The following is a 25051-nucleotide window of genomic DNA, read 5'->3' on the forward strand; positions in this document are numbered from 1 at the left end:
GGCATCATTAAACACAGAACACGGTGTCATGTCCTCAAAACCACCTTACAACATTATCTAGACCCATTTGCTAAAGACATCTCATTTTTCATCCGTGTGATGGGTTATCTGCCAGCATAGGCTGTTGCTGTGTGTAACAATCTTGTCCGGGAAACTTGTTCCAGAGTCATCTGTCTTTCTTGTCTTGGCTATGAGTGACAGAGCCATGGCCCCACTGTTCCTGTAATATGAAAAAAAAGCAAATGAGTTCTTAAGAGGCTCCTGAGGGCTAACCCTCACTTCCTCCCTCAGGGGCTGTTACGGCAAACCCTGACCTCACTGGAGTTGTTTTTATTTGTTCAGCGGTGCCGCCAAGAGGCAAGGGTAGTGCCACACAATGCAGGATGCTCAAACGGGAAGGAGAAGTGTGTGGTCCAGGGGTCTGGACCAAGGTCTCAGGGGAATTAGTTTCAGTTCTTTGTTACAAAGACATCCTGTTTAGGCCGAAGACAGCTCGCTTCTGGTTTTCAGGACCATGTTCCATTCCTGATCTGTAAAAGAAGAGTGCTGGCATGCCCCCACCACATAGAGATGCAGAGAGAGTGAATTCTGAAAAGTTGTGAGATCTTTGGGGGCTATCCAAACGTTGCAGTCTGTTGACAATAAGCATTGTTTTAGTTGCCCTTGAGAGGTGGTGGGAGATGTAACCCAGCCTGTCGTATCCCTTATTCTCATGGAGGAACTTATTCAGTCTGCCAGTCATTTAGCTGTTGGCAGCAGAGCACCTTTGCTTGCCACTGTCATGGTGGTGTGGTGCACTGCCAGGCGGATGGTACTGATGGATGGGATGAAGGATGCCACGGTATCCTTAAACCCTGCAGACAAATGGACAACTTGGCAAAGGACAGTGTCCTTTCTGCTCTCTGCTTATCTGTTCTTCCTGGGAGGGACTGGTACCCAGGACCCCTCACAGGGACCATTTCCAAAAGGTGACATGGAGAAGACTGAATCAAGTTTGTCTCTGTACACAGTCCTATGGCAGCATCTCATCAACCTTTGCTCCTTCAGAGACCACCACATGACTTTATTCTCTGACCAAAGCATGTCATAAGCTCCTTCCATTTCAGGCTATGCCTTTGCAGAGCTCTAGCCCAACCCTCGCATTATTTCAAGAACTTTGAACTGAAAATTGGATGCAGAATAAATAACAATTCCAGGGCACCACACAGAGCAAAGGAAGACTAAGGCCAAGTGTTGTGTAGTATGGGTACAGTCCTGCCCCAGCGCTCTTCAGCAGGGGAGGTGTGTGTGCCTCCTGTGCTCATTGCACCTCTGCTGTGGAATTCTGCCAGCCATGGGAAGGTGGGCAGCCTCAAAACCCTTCCCTTCCTCGGACACACCACAGGCAGGTAGCAGTGTCCTCCCTTGGGGATGCAAAGGAGGGCAAATAGAGACAGGACTGAGGCCAAGGACTGGGTGGGCAGCACAGAGAGGCTCGGTGAGCGGCACAAGGCAGCCCCATGAATCAGCACCGGGCATTTTGGCCATATTTGTATTTTTACAACCACACTGATCCTGTGGTGTTGGTTCTCTGTGCTATCTATGTGACATGTGAAAGGTCTCCTGTACCATTTCTCCTTATGAATCCAGATCCTGAAATGTCCTGGGTCTGTGTTTCCTGTCTGAAATTATCATTATTTCCTCCAACATTGCCACAGCCACTGTAACACCGGGGAGTGGAAGCCTAAAACATTGTGCAGTTATTTGTAATTGCTACTCCTCTGCTGTCACCAGCACAATTTCATCACTTTTCCACTGGTCCCTCCCACTGACACAGATTAGTGACATAATTTCTGCTCCCCCCGTGTATTCAAAAAGATCTCCCTTACCAAACCTCAGTTAATTCCTCACATCTCTCCAGCTTACTAGATGTCTTAATTTCACCAGATTCTCCACTGATGTAAAATGGTGTCACTTTAATATACTTTGAGTCCATTTAGGGTTTGTGAGCCAGCAGACTGGCCCAGAGGGTCAAGTTGCCTACCTAAGCTCACACCGTGAGTCGACAGCAGCTAATCCTGAAGAGAGCTCTCCTTGGGCTAATAGAGCACTGTCCACTTGCTGCTTTTTGTCCCTGGAGGGGCCTGAGGTCTCACCTTGTCCGGGACTTGAGAGCCTGAGACATTTACCAGCATTTCTACCCGTAGTCTGTGTTCCCTGATCCATTTTGCCTGCCGCGTCCCTTGCAGCACATGGATCTTCAGCGTCTCTAACCCGGCCAGCCCCGAGGGGGCCGGCTGGCAGCAGCCCCCCGTTGGGTGGCTAGGCAGGAGCGAGCGGCAGGGTCTGCAGTGAACCAGCTGGGTGGATCTGCGGGCTCGTGTCGCTTGTCAAGTCATTCTCCGGGGATATGAGATGCTAGTTGGAGTCCTTGCTGAGATCATCCATCTGCCATCTCTGAAGAGTGCTGTGGGAATAACAAGTGTCGCTCTGGGTGAGCTGATCTCCGAGAGATTTTTTGCCAATGGGAGGGGAATGATTTTGGCTATGGTTTTAGAGTATTATCATGACTGTTAAGTAACACCAGCGCTGAGCTGGATTTCGTGCATGAGCCAGAACACTTGTAAAAACCACTTATTTCTTCCTCTTTTAGTCACGTGTTCATGAATTGCTTGCGTTTATCAGGTTTCTGCGATTCGGCGCCCGGTCTCGCTGTGCTCCACCGAGGGCTCGCGGTGCTTCCCCCGCTGAACCCGTCTGTTCGGTGCGACAGCCAGCGCTTGTGTGCCCCGCGCTCCGTGCCCAGCCCCTGAAATTACTTCTGTTGCAAAAGCTTGTATGCTGAGAAGTCAGGCCAGTTAGTGATAAAAACATAAATAGGAATCCAATTAAAAAAAACAGAGAACTATGTCAGATATTTTTCTGCTTGCAGCAGGAAGAAGCCCCTTGGCAGCCGCCACTGCAGCGCAGCAGTGCCTCGCTTAGGAGGGAGAGTTCTGTGTCTCCGGTGCTCCCTGGTGTGGCTGTTCCTACAGCCTGACCTCCAGCAGCATCTGCTACATCAGAAGTGGAATGGCTTCCTGCAATAGGCGTATCCGTGGCCTGGGGAATATTTCACCCAGAGCAATTTTATCTTACCTCTGTTACAAAAAAACCCCAACACAACAAACCTCTAGGCAGGAAAGCTCTGCTTTCTTTTTATGGAAGAGGTTTTGATCTTGCGATCAGCAGGAGGGGCAGCAGCCGGAGCGCAGGGCTGCGTCTGCCACAGCGGTATCATTTAGCTCCGACAATGTGGCGCTGTCTCCTTCTCTATTTTACTTCCCTTGGAGTCACCTCTGTGCCACGGTGAGAGGTTTGTCTTACCCACGGCGCAGCCGAGAGAAAAAAGTGACCTCTGGGAACAGCAGGATGTGGGGGAGGGAACACAGTGGGGAGTGAGGCTCGGTCGCATATTCCCTCCCCGGGCTGTGTTGTGGAGCCCTGGAGCCCCTGCGCTTTTGAAGCCGTCTGCCTCTGAGTGCAGCTCCTGCTCGGCTGCTGCTGGGATCTGCTCGCTGCCTCCGCAGTCGGCCCTTCTCCGGCTTTTCGTGAGCTCTCTAAGTGTGGTGCGACAGGTACGTCAGGCAAAATTTTAGACTGGAACATCACCTGTAGTTTGCTAGAGGTTTTCTGTAGGTTGGGGTGGGACTGTGCAGGTACCAGGCAAAAAAATGAAGGGTACCCTTCAGACAGAGTTTTACACAGAGCCTCTGGGATTAGGGAGGCCAGAAGTTTTTTGCTGCAAACATCCTCTCTTGGTGCACTATCCATTTGAGGCTCTCCTGTTCACAGGCAGAGAAAGACTAGAGTTGAGCCCACAGCCTGGATTCTTGTACCTGTTCTGCTTTTGGATGTGGTGAGGAGGGAGTTCATGTGATGCAGCAACACAGGGGAAATTGTCTCCTCCTGAGGAGCACAATGTGAGGCCGGGAGGCTGTCAAACATAGGCGGCAGGAGACGCTGCTGGATATGATGGCATTCTGTTTGCAAGGACGTAAAGATTAGGTAGCTCAAAATTAAACCTTTGCAAAGTAGATGCGGAACAGTCAGGCTGCCTGTCCTTGGGTAGGCACCCAGCAGTTGCAGGTCCTGCTGATTTGACTTTACCAACACCAGCAGTGACAGGGCAAGGGGCAACAGTTTTAAACTGAAAGAGGGTAGGTTTAGATTGGACATAAGGTGGAATTTTTTTACAATAAGCAAGGTGGGACACTGGAATAGGTTGCCCAGAGAAACTGTGGGTGCCTCATCACTGGAAGTATTCAAGATCAGGCTGGACGGGGCTTTGAGCAACCTGATCTAGCGAAAGGTGGCAGGGGAGTTGGACTAGGTGATCTTCAAAGGTCTCTTCCAATCTAAACCATTCTGTGACTCTATGGTTCTATGATTTAGATGTGTGAGTGCCCAACATTTCTGGAAATGAGGCATCAAATATTCACATGTTCAGTGCTTTTCCAGAAATTATTCAAATATGTCTAACAAGCTACACTGGTATTTTCATGTGTGTGTTTGGCATTTTTCACCATTTCAGTGTTGAAGAAACCAATCACTTCTCCAGAACAGTTGCTGTTTGCATTTGTCACTTTTACTTGCTAGTTGTAAGAATTCTTACCATGGCGTTGGATACTTTCAGTGCCATCAGTTGCCTATTTGTGAAGCCGTCTTTTTTGGGGGTTTGGTCCTGAATCTGTTGAGCATGTGGCAGATAACATGCTCACTAGCTAGTTTTTTTCACACCCTGTTTGTTTCAGCTTGGTTGACTTTGATTGTGAAGCTGCTCAGGACATTTTGTGAAGAATGTCTCATAAAGGGACAATGTTGGCGGGTTGATTTTGTTACAGTTGTCATATTTATATTCTTGTCATGTCACACATTTTATTGATGAGTTATACTGCATGAAGACATCACTTTACAGGCATGCAACACAGTGCTTGCCCAAGAATTTTCTGTCTTTGGAGCTGTAGACCTGTAATAATTATTAGTGTAAGAGAATGGATTTTTTTTTTCTTAGAGTATAATTTTTTATAGTCAAAACATAATGCTAGGGCCTATTCCTGCAAGTAACTCCTTTAGCTTGGATAGTAACCTTAAAGGAAATAGATCAAGGAATAATGTCTGTCAGAGTTCAAGTCCAAACTGCTAATCCTAATTTTTTTCCTGATAAAGCTCCCTTTATCCAGAAAGATTTTACAATTTAACACAAATTTTATCTTTTATTGAAAACTGAACAGTAAGCATCCTTGTTTATTTCTGGTGGTCAGCAGTTACAGCTGGTTATCATTTGTAATCAGCTTCAACCTCTTCTCTTTCTCTTCCTTTGCTATCTTGCTTAATTTCGTTCTCTTTTTTCCTTACCCTTCCTTCTGCATTTTCCCACGTTCTCATTGCAGCTTCATGTTTCTCCTTCAGTTACAGCCTGTGGCCTTTTTCAAAAGCATAATTTGACCAACAATCGTAATCTTTAGAGTTAAAGCAGAAAAAGAAGAGTCTGGAATTTATGTCTGGAGGGTAAGAGGTACATGATGCAGATGGGGGGAGAAGAGGGCTGAAGATGGTGAGGAGACCTAATTGTCAGTCTGGAGGATGAAGCAATACTGCAGATGCTAGAGACAGAGCAAGGAAGTGCCTGGCCAGAAATTTGGGGAAATGGATTGAGGAAGGATGAAAAAGGGAAATAGGATGATACTAGGCAGAAATTGCAAGGACTAGGCACAGAGAAAATAGAAGGTGCTCCAGAAGAGGGAAGCAGAGCAAAAATCAATGTTTCTCTCCTTTCATCAGTTTGAAATCAAGTCCTACCAAACTTACAAATAAAAAGAATTTGGGGCATAATAAAAGCTTGTATACACCAAGCCCTGTCACTGCTATCATCATGCTTGCCTTGTAGCTCTTTTACTAATCCATAAACTGAACAGCAAGACAGAATACTTTCCTCTTTTTCTCACCAAAGCCATTGAGGAGAACCAAAAAGAGAGTGTTCTGGTTTCGTTCCTCCTTGCTTGAGGCATAGAATCATAGAATAGTTTGAGTTGGAAGGGACCTTCAAAGATCCAACCCCCCGCAGTGAGCAAGGACATCTTTAACTAGACCAGGTTGCTCAGAGCCCCATCCAACCTGACCTGGAATGTTTCCAGGGACGGGGCATCTACCACCTCTCTGGGCAACCTGGGCCAGTGCCTCACCACCCTCATCATAAAAAAATTTTTCCTTATATCTAGTCTGAATCCACCCTCTTTTAGTTTAAAGCCATGACCCCTTGTCCTGTTGCAACAGGCCCTGCTCAAAAGTCTGTCCCCATCTTTCTTAGAAGCCCCCTTGAAGTACTGGCAGGCTGCAATAAGGTCTCCCCAGAGACTTCTCTTCTCCACGCTGAACAATCCCAACTCTCTCAGCCTGTCCTCACAGGAGAGGTGTTCCATACCGCTGATCATTTTTGTGGCCTCATCTGGAGCTGCTCCAGCAGGTCTGTGTCTCTCCTGTGCTGAGGGCTCCAGAGCTGGATGCAGGACTCCAGGTGAGGTCTCATCAGAATGGAGTAGAGGGGCAGAATCAACTCCCTCAACCTGCTGGCCACGCTGCTTTGGATGCAGCCCAGCTCAGGTTGGCCTTCTGAGCTGTGAGTGCACATTGCCAGCTCAAGTCCAGCTTTTCATCCACCAGTACCCCCAAGACCTTCTCAGCAGGGCTGCTCTTAATCCCTTCATCCCCCAGCCTGTACTGATATGGGGGGGTTGACCCGACCCAGGTGCAGGACCCTGCACTTGGCCTTGTTGAACCTCATGAGGTTCACATGGGCCCATTCCTGGAGCTTGTCTTAAGCATCTGAGTGCCTAAGTTAATGCAGAGATACCTCAGGCTCGCTCTCTACAGAGAAGCAGGTACCTGCAGTGCTGCTTAAGATCCCTGTCCACAGGAGCTGGAGGATAGGAGCTTTCATTGTCCTGGTCTTGCTTTGGAAGAAAACGGTGGGAAGTCTCAGGATTGCCATGTCAGTCCTTGAATAAGATATCATTATTAACCAAGCCAGTAGGCTCATAAAAAGAAAGCAGCAGCATGGTTCTGGTAAGACTTTAGTAATGAATGCTCTTTTAATTACTTACAGATTATACCTGATCATCTGCCTGCCTTAAACTTTACCAAACATCAAGGCAATGCTCAGCAGCCCATGCTTCTTTGTGTTGTACTTTTCTAACTTTTCTAATTTCTAAACTATCTCTATTGTTACCCCTCTGTAACCTCCCTGAAGTTCTAAAATGCATTGAGTAGTTACATCCAGGGTGCAGAAAGATGCCTGTCTAATTTTTTCCAAAACACGTTAGTGTGTGTTTTCTGGTACTGCATATTTGAAAATGTGCCTCATTAACATGAGTATTAGGATAAGAACTATTTCACTGTTGCCAGAAACCCTGAAAGTACCATTCTGCTGCTTTGCAGATGAAACCCATAACGCTAGTGAGTATTTTTGGCTTTTTCACATCATTACTGGCAACTTTGTTATGACTGTCTTGTTCTGGACCAGTGTTCTTGCTCTGGTTTAATTTAGTCATGATTATATTTAGAAACTTGTCTTTTATTGTCCTTAACTTGTTTCAGCAAGTCTCACATTCTGGTTTAGTCTAAAAAATGAAAGGAAAACAATAAAGAAATTTCCTTTATGAGAATTCTTTTTCTTTGCAGTCTACTCTGTAACCCTTGTTCCCTTGCCAGGCATATGAGCGCCTGTGTGCTTTATTAGTTATTTAGTTGAAAACTTTTTAGGAAACGTTTCTCCGTTACAATTATTGCTAATGAGCTGTATACTAAAGAAAAGTTGGCTGTCTATGGTCTTGCCATCTGTTTTCAAATTGTGTTGAAAAAGGATAAAATCAGAAAGCTTAAGGGCAGACTATAAAAACAGCTTAGCTTCTTTTAGGAAGAACAAGTACTTCAGAGTGCTGAGCCCTTCAGAAAAATCTCTCCACAAAAGCAGGTGCCTAGATGGGAGCTGAACTCTAGAAAGTCTTTTCCTTCAGGCTTTCTTCCCATCTGTTGCTCTGCTGGAACAATAGTCCAAGGCTGGCCTAATCTGGAGGCTGCAGGAGGAGAATCTTTGCCTGCAATTGAATGCTCTTCTTCCACATGATTTCTAATAGGAGACTTATTCCATCAATTATGCATTATCTTATTTCGGGATATGTCAGGGCTGTTTAAAACACTGTAAGTTACTGCGATGTCCACAAGAAGATGATTACTGTGTGAGGTAAAATATCCCTGTGGCCAGCACTTGTCACGGTTGCTTAATGCTTAGCAGTCAGGCTGTGCTGAGCTGACGGGCTTAGAATTTCTATTCAGCATCCCTCGCCCCAAGCGGATGAGAATGACCCCTTTTGTCCTGTTGGTTATTATCAGGCAGCTTTGAAAAATGAGCACTGTTGAATGACAAGAAAGCAGCAGATGACATTTTGTTTTCTGTGTGAACTAGTGTATAGGTTCTTTGTTTTTCAGCAATGGTTTTCAAGAAGATGTGCTAATATTGCTGCTGTTTTAGCAGTAGTTCTTTTGTTCAAGCCTAAACATAGATTTGTGGGATCTGGGCTGTTCATTTATATTAGTGAGCTCTTTCCCTGTAAAATTCCATGGACACCTAAAATATAAATACATATATTCTGAATATTCTGAATATTTATATTACTGTACCATTTCTTTCCTGGAGCATATTCTTACTTCTATAAAAAAGAGATGGTCATATTTTCAGAATAATAAATTCTAAAAATTTTCGCCTATGTGCTGAGGTTACACTTACTCTGAATAATTACAGTCATTATTTTAACCCATTAGTGAGCGTGGGTTAGGGACTCCTGTCTGTATTGAGCACACTAGACATGGTCTTTGATTTAACCTGTGTGTCACCGAGCGTTAGGTCTGGAGGTCCAATATGTCAAAATACAGCTATCACACACGCAGGTCTGGAAACCTTCTGACTTTGGACTGTCTTAGTCATGCCTGTCGCTGTTTTCTACAGCTGACGAGCAAGCTTTTCTGTATTATTGATGTGCCAGTGAGACACAGAGGTTGCCAAACAAGTGACCTACATTGTGTCGATAAACAGTATGCGAACTGCACTCAGAAAATGGGTTGGGTTTGAAGGTGAGTGACTTCTGCATACAGAGTTTTGTTGACATTTTCACAGGTGATTTGAGAATCATTTTGGGAGCAAGGAATCTCAGTGGGATTTTCAAGCGCACCAGCAGCCTGACTACGTGGATTCATCATAGTTGAGTCATCGTAGTGATCAAAACACCTTGGTTTTTGATCATCCAGTTTTGGTCTATGTCAGTTAGGAGGCCAGTCTTTATTTACAGTCACTTAGGAGTCAGTTTGGCTCCTTTTGGACTCGGAGCAAAAGACAGCAGTGTTACTGGAGTCATTCTCACAGTGCTTTGTGTATAGAAGTCAGTGAGTTCAACTGGTTAGATAAGTATGGTTTGAGAAATTTCTTCAGCTGAACAAAGGGTACATCATCTTTAGGGCTGGTTTGGTTTGTGTTAAGATTTTTAAAATTCACTGGAGTGGTGCTCCAAGGTTCACTTGTTTCAGCAACAAAGAATCAGCGATGACACGGGTCATCTTCTGCCAGCTGGATGCAGGTAGTTTCAAAATGTCAGATGCCAAGGTTGTGAGTGTGACGTATGAAGAAGGTGCTGAAGAAGTGCAGGTCTTGAGTACAGTAATACTTGGAGAGACTAAATGTTCCTTCATTTCTGTCTTCAGAAAATTCTCTGCATCCCTGCAGCAGCTTACTGCACCCTGGCACATCATGATCGTTGAATTAGCTATCCTTGGAGCTTCTCCTCTGCATGCCTACCAGCATGTGGCTTCATGATTGGCTCAGTTCCAACTAAGTCCCTGGTCCCCTGCTTATTAGGAAGTGGCAGGAATATATAAAGGGGGGATGAGTGGGCAGGCAGACACACACTCAGGCCAGCTGAAGCCGATTGAGAAACCAGAACCTCAGACAGGCTCCAAAACTTTTTACTTACCCTTTCACATCCATTAACCTCTGCTCAGCAGTGCACAGCCTGGACTGGCACAGCTAAATACAGAACCGTGGGAATCCTGTTTCCCAGTTAGAGACTGACCTCAACAGAGTCCCTCTATGGATATGCTGGAATTACTTGGCAGTCTGACTGTGGCCTCCTTAGAAGGCCAGTGAGGGGAAACAACCTGAAGGCAGAAAAACAACTTCTTCATGTTCCTACTAGTAGCAGTCGAGCCCTGTGGGTTTGGCCCCATGCACTGTAACTGCCAATGGAGTCCCCTGGCAAAACAGAAAGCGAGCCAGTGTAAGTGGGCTAGTTTGATGGCTAGACTAAACAGAGAGCTATTACCAGGACCTTTCAGTTCAATTAATTTTGTTTTACATAGCTGTTCCTTATGACACTCTGTATGGTTCTCTTCCCTTTCCTCAGTATTTCCCAGCGTTCTGGTACTCTTTGCTGCAAATACTTTAACTAACTATTAGTAAACTCCTTGTTAACTTCACTGGAGTGGAGAGCTGTTGCTTGGAAATATAGTGGCTCATGTGTACAAGTACCTGCGGCATAACAGGCTCTTACGCATCAGGAGAGCTGTTGTAGCTCCCTGGACAGACAAGGGATCTTGTCAAAGACTTTGGCATTTTGTAGGTTGGCAAATCCTCATCTATATTGTCATCCGCTTCTCAAAGAATACTTTGCAAGGTGTGAATTGTGCAAATACAGGTTGCTTCTTCCCCAGTAGGTTGGATTTATTTGTGTCTACTAATTCTATTTTTAATCAGTTTGTCATCTCTGAAAGACTCAGTCTTACTGTTCTTCTGTTTCTGTTGTTAAATATGATGGTTCTCATTTTTTACCTTTACCGTTGATACTTAGGTTCATTTGAGTGTTAGATTTCTTAACACGGTTAATAAAGCAATGAATTTGAGTTCATGTAGAAATCCTGTGAGAAAGCTGTCTGGCTTGTACATACTATAACTTTAGATTTTTGTCAGGTTTTGGAAGAAGGCTCTTTTACAAATGCTTCAGTTTGAGACAGTTCCTTGGAGCTGACCTTTCAAAAGTAGCTCAAATTCAGAAGTCACTCGAGGCATATCCATAACGAATACAAATGTGAAAAAACGGAAGCCATGGAAGTTTCTCCAGTTTTAAAAAGAAGGTTTGTATCATAAATAGCTTAACAAATTAGTCTCTGAGAACTGCAGGTACCTTTAGTGTGTTGAATAGGGTCAGTTTCCAAACAAGGCCGTATTTAAGTTCTGCATGGGGTTTGCTCTTCAGCCTCTGAAGTGCAGCATTTCCTATTGCTAAGAGACGGAAGTGCTGGTCGCAAGGTAATATCATCCATGAGTTCTATTTTGGTGATCATAACCTTGTGAAAATAACTAGAAGTAACTGGACTCCACTCTTGCATGTGCAGCTGTAATCGGAAGAGGATTTTACAAGATTCTTTAATGTAGTTGGAATGTACGTGTAATCTTTTGACCTTGTTCTTAGTTTTTGATGACTATGGCATGTTAAGTGCTGATAATTGGGTTTGCTGTAGGCTGAAACCTGACCTGCTCTCTGCAAAGGAGAATATCAGATCTTGTAAGAGGCGCTCAAAGGGGCTACCTTAGAAATTGCAAGGCCATGACTGCGAAGAGTAAGGATCTCTGAAATATGGCAATTTCTTAGGAAGGACATGCTATCCTAAGGAATGCTTCTCTTTCAGCTTAGTTTGAATTGGACTTTTCATCCAAAGATTTTTGTCCTGTTCTCTAAATTTTCTTTTTTATGCCATCTGGTTTGCCTCATAACTCAAGCTGCCCTACTGTGAAAGCTGCCTTGTAGCTTCAGCTAGTGGAACGTGACTCCTAGGCATGAGAGCAAGAGGCACATGCTTTTCACTTTGCTCTTGGAAGAGGATTCAGGTCTCCTTGTTTAAGCCATGTGCAAATGAGGCCTGTAATCCAAACTAATTTTTAGCTTCCTTCTGCAGCCAAGGGTAGAGGAGGAGATCTTCAAAGATTTATTGCATCCAAATATCAGTGTTCAAAGTAGATGGGATTAATTGTCCTATGGAGATGCCTGTCTCTTTCCACTGAGTTGAGAAGAAGCCTAAAAATTAACTTTGTCTCACTGTCAAATTTTTAGAAAACTAAATTTAGAGGAAGTTAATCCTGTCCTTGGTTCAAGAAAGTACTGAGTATCATTTGTAAATTCTGCAAATAACAGTCTGTCCAACGAAGTAACTCCCAGCCCTTGCTTCAGATTAAGGGGATGTAGTCTTCATTTCATGTCTCCTCTGGGGAGGATGAGAGGAGTGTCTAACACCTTTATGGAAGGAGTATGCAGCAGTCAAAACCGGCAGCAAGCACTGGCAAGGAAATGGAGCCAAAGAGATGTTAAAAAACCTGTCCAAAGGGATCAGTGCGATGGTCCAACCTGCACTTTGTTTTTCAAGCCACCCCTTTTCTGTCTGTCTATGGCAGTGTTGCTGGAACTGCTCTTCTTATTTTAAGCTTTTTGTGTGGGAGGACTAACTGCTTAAAACAAATGGGATCAGGTGGTAATTTGCACAGTACAGCATTGTGAGCCCTGCTTTTCCAGTTCCGATTGGATTCCTTTATAGTTCTTAAGAATACAAAACAAGAGTACAGGTGGAGGATGTCAGACCAGCAGTCCCTCCAGCTCAATATCCTGTTCCTGTCAGCAGCTAACAGATGCCTGTGTACCTTTCTCTAATGCTTTCCTAGTTTCCATCTATTTTCAGCTTATGAGACTTTCTAGCCATAAAACTTTTTTGTTAAATGAAGAATTGCAGCTGACTTTCTTGTCTCTTATGTTTTTAGAACTAAAAAAACAAAGAAAGCACCTGCTCCTCCAACCAAAGAAGCCAAGCCCAAATTAACCATTTTTGAAGAGGAAGTAGATCCAGATGAAGGACTCTTTGGCCCAGAAAAAGATTTCTCATCAACTGGTCCCAGGAAGAAGATGAAAGAGAGTAAATCCATTCTGTATTTTTATATACACAGATTGTTTTATCTAAAGAATGTGTATAACTGAGCTTTTAAAATGCAGTGATACAGAGTACACAGGCTGAAAAATTACTTGTGAACATTAAGACAAATCTTCAACTGAGGCAGAATCATCTAGAATCACTCAGAAAGAATAAATAAGACCTGTAGTTCCCATAGCTGTTCACTGTTGACATTTTGGGCTTGGGTATTATAGATCTGTGAGAACTGGCTGTCCCAGAATCACTCGTGCCACACTAACAAGAGTAATGTGACCTACTGTTGAGTGGAAGAAGAAAGCAGATTTACCAAGTCCTGAGAGTGCAGATTATCACTGCACTTTGTGGATTGGAAGTCCTTGTAAAAAAAGAATTGTCTACATGATCTCACATGATCTTTTTTTTCAGCCCAGTAGCCAGAGTTGCTATCTAGTGGCAAGGCAAGTGTTGTGTTATGTAGCATGATTTAACTACAGCATTTTCTGGTTCTCCTTTCTAGATCTGAAATTATTTGAAGATCCAGACCTTGGTGGGGTGGTAAGACTGGGTGACTCACTACTGCTGCCAGCTGCCTGTGAGAACAGGGTGTGTGTGCTGAACATGGGTCATGAGGAGGACACTGAGGAACTGCTGAGGTAAACACCTCAAATCTGTTCGTGTAGAATGAAGGTGATCTGAGGAGTTATTTAGATCTCAAAAGACATTAAATTGAGGGCAAAGCTTAAATACTTTGAATACTAACTGTGAATCAATACTTGTACTTACACAAGCAAGGCATGTGTCACGGAGCTTGGAAATCTAACACATTAAAAGGAAATCAGGAAGACCCTTTGAAAAAGGTAGAGTACATGGTATTATTCTGTGACTCCAAAGGAAGGATCCTGAAGGCCCAAGGCATGCCCTCTAGTTCTTGTTTCTAGCATGACACTTCTTGCTTTCTGCAAGGGATCCACAGGGGCTGAAAACTGACCTCAATTATGAAAAGCAAGAAACAAAGCCCAGAAGCAAAGAGGAATTCAGCTTCAGTGTGGTGAAATCAGGGACTTTTGCCTCAAGAGAAATAATTTTCTGCTGGTGGCTCACAGACCTCCATGCCCACTTCCAATCAATCCTGTGCACACCTCCATAGCTGTAAAGGACTCTTGTTAAAATCTCTATCACCCTGCATTTAATTTTTAATCTAGTGGAAAGGAGGGCCAGAGCTCAGAGTTACAGGAGGGAATAAGGTACTTGCTCTTACACTTACCTGCCCCTAGATAGTGTAGCACGGGCAGGTATCATCACGTAATGTGTTTTATTCCTGACATCTTTCTCACAAGGCCAGACTGCCTGCACTGATAATCCTCAAGAGATCAAGCAGGGAGCCAATGCTCAGAGAGAACAGCTTCACCAGGGAACCCGTGCTGCAGTAGAGAGTCAAATTCATGCCTTCTGGGCCTCAAGCTGGCATCTGAATGATGAGGCCAACCTGCTTCCAGTGCTAATTCTTGCCAGCCAGCTCCTGTTAGGATGTATGATTTCCACAGCAGGTGCTAAACCCAGGGAGAGAATCTGTGTGTGGTTTCAAACCTCTCCCGAAGCCCGTAGTTTTGCAGTTAGTGCTTTCTACGCATGCGGTAATACCTGACTTAATTTAAACAGAGGTTATATTGGGTTGGGTGCCATCTCGCATTACATCCTGACAGCCCACCTGATGTTTATAGAAGCTGATGGTGCAGGACATGACCTGATTTAGTGCTGTGGTATATTGGGAGCAAACACATATGCGCTTGCAATATTTTCGTGTTTGCTTTCTCCACTGCTAGCAATCTCTGCATATAGTGCTTGATCCAGATTATTCATACAGCTAGAAGAGAAGTGACTGTTTTAGTACAGTCCTTGCATTATTATGCAGAGCTTCTCCATCTGTCATGTTAATATCCTTTGGATTATATGTTTTCTCTTCCTCTGTGGCAAAGAAAGATCTCTGGAGTCTGCTCTGAGACCAATAGACCATGCTTTTAGATCAGTTTGGGGTCATTAATGTTAGCAGCACACCCAGATGGTAATGGAAATCCATGGGAAAAGATTCAATTTCTTTTAAATTCCAGTAGTTTTCATTTATTCTTGAATTGTCCCAGTGCTTTCAGTAGTTGACAAGTCATCAAGATCCAATTGGAAATGAATACATGTAATGAAGCAGAAAATCATGCCAGCGGTCCAATGGGAAAGTTGCTATGGGAAGCCAGAGGCAACTCCTGGCTGTGCAAGAGGTATAGACAGATAAGTCAGGATCTGTTGACCTGTTCAGGTGCCTAACACCCTCTGAAATCCCTCTGGTAAACCTAGTTCAGTGTTATCTGCACATCATAGAGAGCTGGTAGGCTGAATTGCAAGGCAACTGGGGGTAAAGGAGAAGCCGTTAAAGGAGGGGAACAGTAGAGGCAGTACTGTTTTAACCCAGTAAATATTTCACCTTGCCTGTATGTAAATGCATTGTGGTCACCTGAAATCCTGTAGCTGAACTTTCTGAAGTGGTAATGAACAGTGCACTTTATTTTCTGTTTAGCTGGAAGCCTTAGCAGAACTGCCAGGTCTAATGTAGAGGCAACATTTGAATCATCTCCCACCTTCTCTTACCACCAGACTGGTGTTAGATGTTCTTGCAGGGCAGTGCCACAGTCTCTTTCCCAGGCAGTGACCCTTTGTGGTGACAGGAAATATTCAGCATGAGTTGAACCTTGCAATCTTCCTGGCACGGGGAGTTGAGCATATGTTGAGGCCTAAGAATAAATCTTGCCTTTGCCCTGTAGATGTCAACAATCCCTCTCCCCTCCCAAAGGGGGAGATCTCTCCCCTGCCCTCAGTTCAAAGCGGGACAAAATGTGACAACCCATTCCTTTAGTGGGGTAGAGCTGGGTAAGCTACTAGAGGAAAACTGGCAAACATCTTGGTCTGTTGGACATACTCTGTTACACCACACAGAAAATTTGCGTGGACCCATTTTGTCAAGACCTAAGACTGGCCTGAGCTGTGATGCACCAGCAGGTCAGTGGTAGGTCCAGACACCTTAGATGTGTTCACTGTACACAGATGGATTAGCTGAATAATGCAGATGTGGTAGCTCTTGACTTACCTAGTGTGCATTAGCCTGTACCAAATGGTCTGATCACATGCAGGTGGTAGATCTGAGAAGTGTCTGACTTACTGGAAAACGTACTTTCCAGTGAATCATGGGTGGAGATAGGAGAGCACTGCCTAAGGCAGAGAAAGGAAAAACCTTCTTCTTCCAAAAGGCAGATGGGAAAAAGATGATATTCAGAGCAGAACACAGGAGCAATCAGGTCCTTCATGATCTTTATGGTACTTGAGTGGTTTTAGGAGCAGTAGCACCACAGCGCTGTCAGCACAGCAGTGAATCCCCAGCAGTGACTTGTAACTCTTGAGGAAGAGACTGTTATGGAGACAAATGAGTCTGCAAAATGTGCATGGGCTGTGCTTGTCACAACACGAGGGAGAAGAGAATATGATAAACATTCTCACTGCCAACTGACTCTGCTCTCTGTGGATACCTGCTCAAATGAAATGAGAATTACTATTTTGAATAGAATCACCTACTTTACCTTAACAAGTGTGGAGCTTTGAGAAGAACCAATTGCTTTGTAAGTGTAATGAAGGATTTCTTTTTATGGCAAAATACCCGTGTCCATTCAAACAAATATCTTCCCTCTTCCAGTCCATTGAACGGCCTTTACTGCTTACTAATTTCTTGGCCTACCAACAAACATTAAGTGATGGTGATGGAGAAACCACTGGCACTGTAGATGCAGGCACTCTTTCCTACCACTAGGTCTGCCATAATACATCAGTGAGGTGCCTGTAGAGTAGTGTACTGGCATGTACTTCCAGAACTTGTGGAAAAGAGATAAATTGCTGTGGTAGGAACCAGCAAGGTCAAGTCCCATTATGTTACCTTCAGGAAAAAAGGAGCAGGCCATACTCTTCCTTAATGGGATGTGCTTTGAGAAAGGGAGTGATAGGTAACCAAGTCTTTTTGGCTTATCTCTTCACCACAGGGATATGGAGGAACCCCAGCTCTTCCGAGAAGTCCTGAGTCCCATTGCTTTTGACAGGGTAGCCGATCAACCCTTTCCCAGATGTTAAAAGTATTATCCTTGAGAATGGATTTAGGACCAGGCTTCTCTTTTCTCCTGACCTTTTCTTGGGTCACGTCATACCTTATAAAGATTCCTTCTGGATGCATTCAGCCATTTACCTCCACTCTCAAAGCTCCTCCTCAGGTCTGATTTCCATTTAAGCTAGAGACAAAAGTCAACTTCTGTAGAAATTAGTATTTTGCAAATTCATCCATTGTGGTTTGTCATGCTGTCTTATTTTCTCATCTCCGTCCACCCAGTGGCCACAGATGTGCAAATTAAGTTTTCATGCAGCAGGACTGCAGTGGACCTCTTCTGCCTCATTAGTCTAAATTGTGCCTGCCTAGTGTGATGGATCAGGTTTTTGTGGAAAACCAGTGCTAGAATTGATTATGTGAATGTTGCAGCAGCTCTGTGGGCCCACATAATTACGTAAATTATCACACATCCTACCCTGAAATAATTATTGCAGTTATCTGAGCAGCTTTTTAGGAGAGATTTAATTAACTTCACCTTTGATAATGAATAGGGAGTTGAACTGGAAGGAAGAAGCTGTCATAAGATTTTCCTTTTTACAGTGCTGAGAACAGCATCAGCAGCAGGATCACAGTTCTGCTCCCCGGTGGTGGTAGACCTGGTGTATTCTTTCTTAGGATTACGCTGATCTAAGACTGTTGGTGTTGAAAGGGACAGTCCAGCTCTTAACTTTGCACTACAACTGCATCATCCTGCTCATGTCCTTAAAAGACAAATTTTGTCTGTATATACAGATCAACCTGTAATTACATCTGCGAGCTGTGCCATGAGTGATGACCCTTTCAGGAGCATGATATTGTTAGAGGCTGAAGCTGTTTGTGAAACCACATCCTAACAATGGCCATTTCTAACCACCGTTCAATCCATACAGCTTCTTGAGCAGGTTTGTTAGCTTCAGGTTTGCCAAAGAACTGTTGCCACTCTTGAAGCAGAAAAAGTTTGTATGTTCTGCGTTCAGGAGGCCACCAGCAGATGCTGAATTCAGAGAGCAACACTTACATCTTCAGACTAGCCAGGAGTCATATGGGACACCACCCCCAGCACCACATGATGAGAAGTGCTTTCTCACTGTCCTGAGGATATGAGAGCAGCACCATAGTTGGGAGAAGAGCTTTGAGAACCTCCAGAGGGTTCTAGAACCTTTGGACAGAGGGTTGTGTGGGTGATGGGCAGGTGATAGAGGAGGTTCCAATAACTGAGTCAGAAATTTCCTGACCACAAACAGCAGTTTCCCTTGCTTTCTGTGACCTGAGTGTGGGGAAAGAACCTTGATTTGTCTACAGTAGCTTTCATTAAGCAGATAAATTCTTTTTCTCCAAAGCTGTATAAAAGCAGTGGTTCTTCTAGCATTTCAACAGTACAGATTCCCACGCTCCAGTGTACAGACATATTTCCTGGCACTGGTTAAAATGAATTTATCTGTATGAATTTACCTGTAATGGATTGCAGGGGAAAGCAGGAGCAGGAGGGGAGATACTTCCTACACAGCCTCCTGTGCTTTGCACTCCTGTGGTTAACTCCGTCCTGTATAATTTCCATGGGCCTTGTTAGATGTCATGCTGTCTCTACTCTCCATAGCAGAAGTGATGGTCAACAGATACTTCAAAGCCTCCTGCCTATTTTGGGGCACAAGTCTTTTCCCAAGTCATATATGTGATATTACACCTCTCCCCACGGCTTCACTAAGGCATCTCTCATACTTGGAATTAACACCAGACAAAATAAAGACACTGATAATAAGATAGGGAAAGATAAAAGTCTATTCTGCAAGAACTGCTGTGAGTTGCATAACCTAGCTTCAAGCATGATCCTTTTGGATACTTTTAGCAAATTGTGGAGTCTTTGTCTCTTGCATTCGTTACTGATTCTCCTCATTTGAGCATTCCCAGCAAGCAGAGGTCACTGTCCCCATCGTGCTCAATGCTGTACATGCACATAGTCTTTCCTGTCCCAAAGATCTTGTCCAGACAGACAGGACAGAGTTTAGAGAAGTAGCATCTACTGGTGTTCTGATGGCAGCTGCGTCTGTCTCCAAGTCAGAACTCATTTACTCTCTTGAAGTCCACATGCTAGCCATCATATCAAAGGGCTTTGTGACAGCCTTTCTTCAGTAGGGGTTTTGATTGCTTTCTGTATCTGGAAACAAAGAGATTTTCCAACAACAGAGTCAGTGAATCAGCACAACAGTATGGCAGGAATTTTAAACAATGTGGTGCTGCTTTGCCATTACAGAAGAAGAAAGAGACTAATTAGAGAATGATTAATTACATGGATTCTGTGCCTGACTGTCTATAAAAAGATGGGGGGTGGGAAGGTTCTTCTTTTAATCTCCTTGTTATTTCAGAACAGTTGCTTGATTTTTTTCTTCCTCCTCCTGGCCTGGAGTTACATATGGTGGTAGTTACGCACTGTAACAATTCATTTGCTTCTCAGGAAATAGAAGTCCTTGTTTCTGTCTCTGCCTGAGGCGTTTTGCATTTTACCTCTTTAGTTTTCCAGAGACAGTTGTGTCTCACATGATCAAATGGCAGTGGATCAAACAGTTTGCCTATCACTACAGCACTGAAAAGCAGGTTTTGAGACAAAGACCACATATTATCTCTTGTGTTCTCTGTAAAAGGATTCTGTCTAACCAAGGTCTTAAAAAAATCCAGGACAAAAAAAAGATTTACATGATCAGCTTCCAGACTTTGAAAAATCATCTCCTGCAGAATTTTTGGCCTAAAAGCACACTACTAAAAAACACCCTGCTCACCTCCCCCCCCAAAAAAACCCAAACCCTACACAACCTACTGGACTGCATCTTTTGGGGGTATTTTATGACTGCGCTTGTGGTTTTGTTGTTGTGGTTATCACAGAAATTAATATAGAGCCGCACAGGAGCAGAGAATTTGGGAAGCTGTTCCATCTGATCAGGTTAATGAGCTATATTCACTGCTGCCCTTGCTGGGCAGTGCACCTAGTTCAAAATCATGCTTCCTCCATGTGATCTGTATGTGTATATATATGTATATGTATATATGTATTGTTCATCTGGTTATTATGATTTCTGTTATTTACGACCAAAACTTTATGACATGGACACTGATTCATTCAGTATTTGTTTATGCCAAAGAGGGAGGCATCGGATCAGCTAAAGAAAGCTAAGCTTCAGAAATACCAGCCCTAACATGTTTTGTTTATTACACAGCAAAGAGAACAAGAACATGTCTTGGCAATGTGATCACATGTGTGATATCTTTCGGATATCAGAGTTTGCAGCAAACAAAAATGCCTGGCCTTAAATTAAATTAATTTCTTCTATGTAGATGAGGAGTTCAGAAGGAAGGAATACACTGACAAGGTGTTTTGTAAGTTGTGGGATATGTCACCCACAGGGAATCATGCAAACTAAGAGACATGAGAAATCTTATTATCTAAATAGAAGAGAATATAATCTCTAAATTTACTTGGGGACTCAAATTTGAGGTAACAGCAGGAGCTGCCTGCTGGAGTACAAAGTCCATAAAGTAGAGTTCAAGGTGCAGAGCTCTGAGACAGTGGCCCAGCTGTCTATCAGTTGGTCTGTTTAGGTATTTCCTAGTTTTAGATATTAGTGTTCAGGCAGTTAATTTTACAAGGTTAGCCTTGGTTAAAACTGATATTTTAGATATCCTTTGAAAACAAAAGATCTGACTTCAAGGATGGTTTTATCTTAAAGGGTTCTGACCATTTTGTTTACAGCAGAAAATTCAGGCTAATCCTTTTTCACTTTATGGCCAATTCATGGTGAGTGTAGTTTGTTTCAGCCCGGACAGTACAGTCATAAGTTCCTCACAGCTTTTAATAAGGGCAAACGTAAAAAAGAAACCCTTGAAATTATGCATTTTTTATTACTAACAGCGGGATACTTAGCTGAGGGTGCTGGAGCTCTTTAAGTACCTGTGGTTTTAACATTCAAACCATGTGCACTAGGGATGGAGCAATAAAATGTCTCAGATACATTGATTCTCCTGTTATCCCTTCTGCTATCATGTTCTCCATGGTCCTGGCCAATTACATGAATAAGTCACTCCCCAAATTACGGAAGAGTTCAGCTTTGCTTTAACTGCCTACTTTAAGTGTCTGCAGAAGGCCCCACCAATTGTTCTGCTTGTGTTAAGGCATTTACAGTATCTCTCCTAAGGTTACTGGTGAACAAAGAGAGAAGGGGAGAAATCACAGTCCCATTTAGTCAACAGAAGTTATCCCAGTGGTGTTGCACGGGTCTGGATGACAGCCCACCCCTCCCACCCCCACCATGAGATGGCCTCATTCCCTGGCAGTGAGGAAGATATAAATTACAAAAGACAAATGAGTGGAAGGAACAAAAAATACCTGACATGAAATGAGGTAAGACTCGTTCATGCTCCAGGGACTGCCTACATATGGGGCTTGTAGAAGAAGAAACTAAAGAGGCACCTTCCTTAGACTTCATGTATGGTGTCCTGTTCCAGTGAGTGGAGCTGCTGGAGAGCTGCTCCAGCAAACCCTTTCTTTCCAGTTAGCAGGGGCTCAGATGACGAGCTTCAGAGAACCCTCCCAGAGAGAAACTGCCATTGCCTGTTCCCTTAGTCACATCTCCATTTGCTCCTTGTCATTTGCCATGAGATGGCTATGGGTGCTGTGACCAACAGAGAGCATCCAGCCCATCCTCCTGGATGGAGGGACTGTGCCACCTCTTATGTAGTGCTCTAGCAGAGACAAAGGGAGAGAATGGGCTGCGCATGTGCTGCTAACTCCTTTCTTGTTTAAGAATCACTTGACCAGACTTTCTTATCCTCACAAGTCCTCTAAGAGTGAACTGAGTAAAACTATTTGAAGGGAATTTTAGCACTGAATAAAATTCTGGTCCCTTTGGACTACCTTCTGCACCTTTATCTTATCTACTAGTTCATTTGTAGCTTCCCTGTCGGGCTACCCTTTGGCTGACACAGATGGAGTTTTACTGCTGGCACTGTTACAGCCTAGTGGGCCAATTCAGTTGATACTAAATTTTGGTAAAAACAGTTCTTATATCAATACTTGTAAACAAACAGTTAAATCATTTCAGTGCCTAAGACACTATGGTCGTAGAGTAAGTGTATCACACTAAAGCTGGGGTTTAGCAAGGAGATACCTACATATTACAAACCTGCTGTTCCTCTTGATCTTTGGCTCCTGGTCCCCCGTTGTGGTGGGTTGACCACCAAAGCCGCTCTGTCACTGCCCTCCCCAGCTGCCCAGGGGAGGAAAAACATAACAAAAGGCTCGTGGGTCGAGATAAGGGCAGGGAGAGATCAGTCAGCAACTGCTGTCACGGGCAAAAGAGACTCAACTTGGGGAAATAGGTTTAATTTATTACCAATCAAATCAGACTAGGGTAATGAGAAATAAAACCAAATCCTAAAACGCCTTCCCCCCACCCCTCCCTCTTCCCCGCTCAGCTTCACTCCCCATTTCTCTCCCTCCTCCCTCTCAGCAATGCAGGGGGACGGGGAATGGGGGTTGTGGTCAGTTCATCACACCTGGTCTCTGCCGCTCCTTCCTCCTCATGGGGAGGACTCCTCACCCTCTGCCCTGCTCCAGCTTGGGGTCCCTCCCACAGGAGACCGTCCTCCATGGACTTCTCCAACGTGAGTCCTTCCCACAGGCTGCAGTTCTGCATGAACTGCTCCAGCCCGGGTCCCCCCACGGGTGCCGTCCTTCAGGAACAGGCTGCTCCAGCCGGGGCTCCTCTCTCTCCCCACGGGGCCACAGGCCCTGCCAGGAGCCGGCCCCAGCACGGGCTGCCCACGGGGTCACGGCCTCCTTCGGGCATCGCCCTGCTCCGGCGTGGGGCCCTCCCCGGGTCCGGGTGCAGATCTGCTCCCCCGTGGAGCTCCACGGCCGCAGGGGCACAGCCGCCTCCCCGGGGGCTTCCCCAGGGGCTGCCGGGGAACCTCTGCTCCAGCGCCTGGAGCCCCTCCTGCCCCTCCTGCTCTGGGCTGGGGGCTGCAGGGCTGTTCTCCCCCATGTTCTCGCTCCTCTCTCCGGCTGCAGTTGCTGTTGCGCAGGTTTTTCCTCTTCTCAGCTCTGCTCTCCCAGCGGCGCTGCCACCGTCGCCGATGGGCTGGTCCTCGGTCAGCGGCGGGTCCCTCTTGGAGCCACGGGCACTGGCTCTGTGAGACATGGGGGAAGCTTCTGGCAGCTGCTCACAGAAGCCTGTAGCCCCCATTGCTACCAAAACCTGGCCACACAAACCAAATACACCTGTGTAAAAGTTTTTGCTTGCACTTCTTATGCTTTAGCTTTCTTGATTTTGTATGCTACAGTTAGGGGCAGAGCCTTTTGGAAGTTGTGTGTTCATAAGCCTGTATGAGCTATGCATTTTATCAGGAGCTTCGTTTTTGCAGCTGGTCATTACACAGCTGATGGTTTGCATGGATTGCTCGTTGGGTTTTGACTGCTTAACAGTTATTTATCAATCAAGCCTTTGGGAAATTAACAACTGTGTTTAATCCTTATGGTGTTTTGTTTGACCGTTGCACTCAGATGACCAAACCAAGAGACTATTTTGATTCAGAGCAGAAATTACTGTGGCCTGTAAAGTCTTCTCTAGCTACCTTTTTACTTTGCCATCTTTGCCATTCAGAGCCTTCTTTCCCTTTCCTTCATATACTCACTTTCCAAAGGCCTCTTGGAGTCACAAGACTATCTGTTAAAAGGGCTCTCTCAACATCTTTAACAGCCTCAATGGGAACAGTTGGGCACGCACAGCATGCCGTGTCTTCTGATAAGGTCGAACAATCAAGGTAGGAAACATACTTAACTGTTCAGGTGTTTTGGGTTATTTCACTAGGAAATAGTCCCCAAAAAAGGGTTGTATATATTCACAGATTACAAAACTCCTTCTGTTTCTTAGAGGCAGATGTGAATACAATATTTTTAAAGACATTAGATTTTCCAGTTTGTCATGACTGAGCATGGAGGATGCTCAATCTCAGTCTTGGGGGATGGGGATGAAGAGGCAACAGAGCCGAATGTGAAAAATTTTACTATCTTGTGAAAATTTCTGAACTCTTGAGGAAACAAACCCTCCTGTCACAAAGCAAAAGCATTTTTTTCCCCAAACTTAGATCAAGTTATTTTTATTCTGATAATTTCAAATTTCTTTTAATTTAGACATTTGCATACATGCTGTAAAATTAATTAACTTGCATGGTGAACTGAAAAATCACGTTATAAAAAGACAGTTGTTATTTTGGTAACATTGAAACTTTTATGGAAAACTCTTCCTAAAAGAGAAATCCATCCAAGTTGATCCTTTCCTGCAGAAAGTTTTATTTTCGCAAGAATGCATTTTCTTACAAACCAAAAAGCTTTTCAGAAATTCCCAGAATGTTACTGATGTTTTCTTCTCATTCCAGAGTTGAAGATGATTTAGAGAAACTCTTGAAAGTAACCTCCAAACCAAAACCTAAGGTACCATCAAAACCACCATTGCCTCAGAAGCCAGCAGTTGCCCCCAGGAACACTAACTCATCTCCACTGGCAAAGCCAAAGGAAAAGAGGATTCAGACAATGAATGAAGTGGACATTCTCCAGTATATCCAGGAAAATGAATCTATCAACAACCAAGATACAAGCCTTTTTTGAACATATGTATTTTTAAAAAGTAATGATGCCTTCTTGGCCCAAACTCCCAGGGAGCTCAAGTGACAGTAGCAAGAATTGACAACATCTCTTCACTGTCACAGTGCTCATTTGTGTACCATCATCTAGAGAACAGCAAGTTTGACTAGCACAGGCTCGACATGATGTTTTCAAAACAGTGCAGTTGTGGTATAATGTTGCCTTAGATTTTC

General features: G+C 44.3%; 1 protein-coding gene across 1 annotated transcript in view; it reads left to right on the forward strand.

The window, feature by feature from the left end:
• The window catches only part of HS1BP3 (HCLS1 binding protein 3), a gene marked incomplete at both ends in the record, with an annotated part of 50357 nt that extends 25515 nt beyond the window's left edge, over positions 1 to 24842 (forward strand). The window contains 3 exons of the mRNA XM_081997089.1: positions 12872 to 13023; positions 13535 to 13670; positions 24614 to 24842. Coding sequence (XP_081853215.1) covers positions 12872 to 13023; positions 13535 to 13670; positions 24614 to 24842 — 517 coding nt within the window. The remainder of the gene's footprint in view (positions 1 to 12871; positions 13024 to 13534; positions 13671 to 24613) is intronic.
• Positions 24843 to 25051: the final 209 nt, after the last annotated feature.

Source organism: Phaethon aethereus (genome assembly GCF_964289735.1).
Source record: "Phaethon aethereus genome assembly, chromosome: 3".
NCBI lineage: Eukaryota > Metazoa > Chordata > Aves > Phaethontiformes > Phaethontidae > Phaethon > Phaethon aethereus.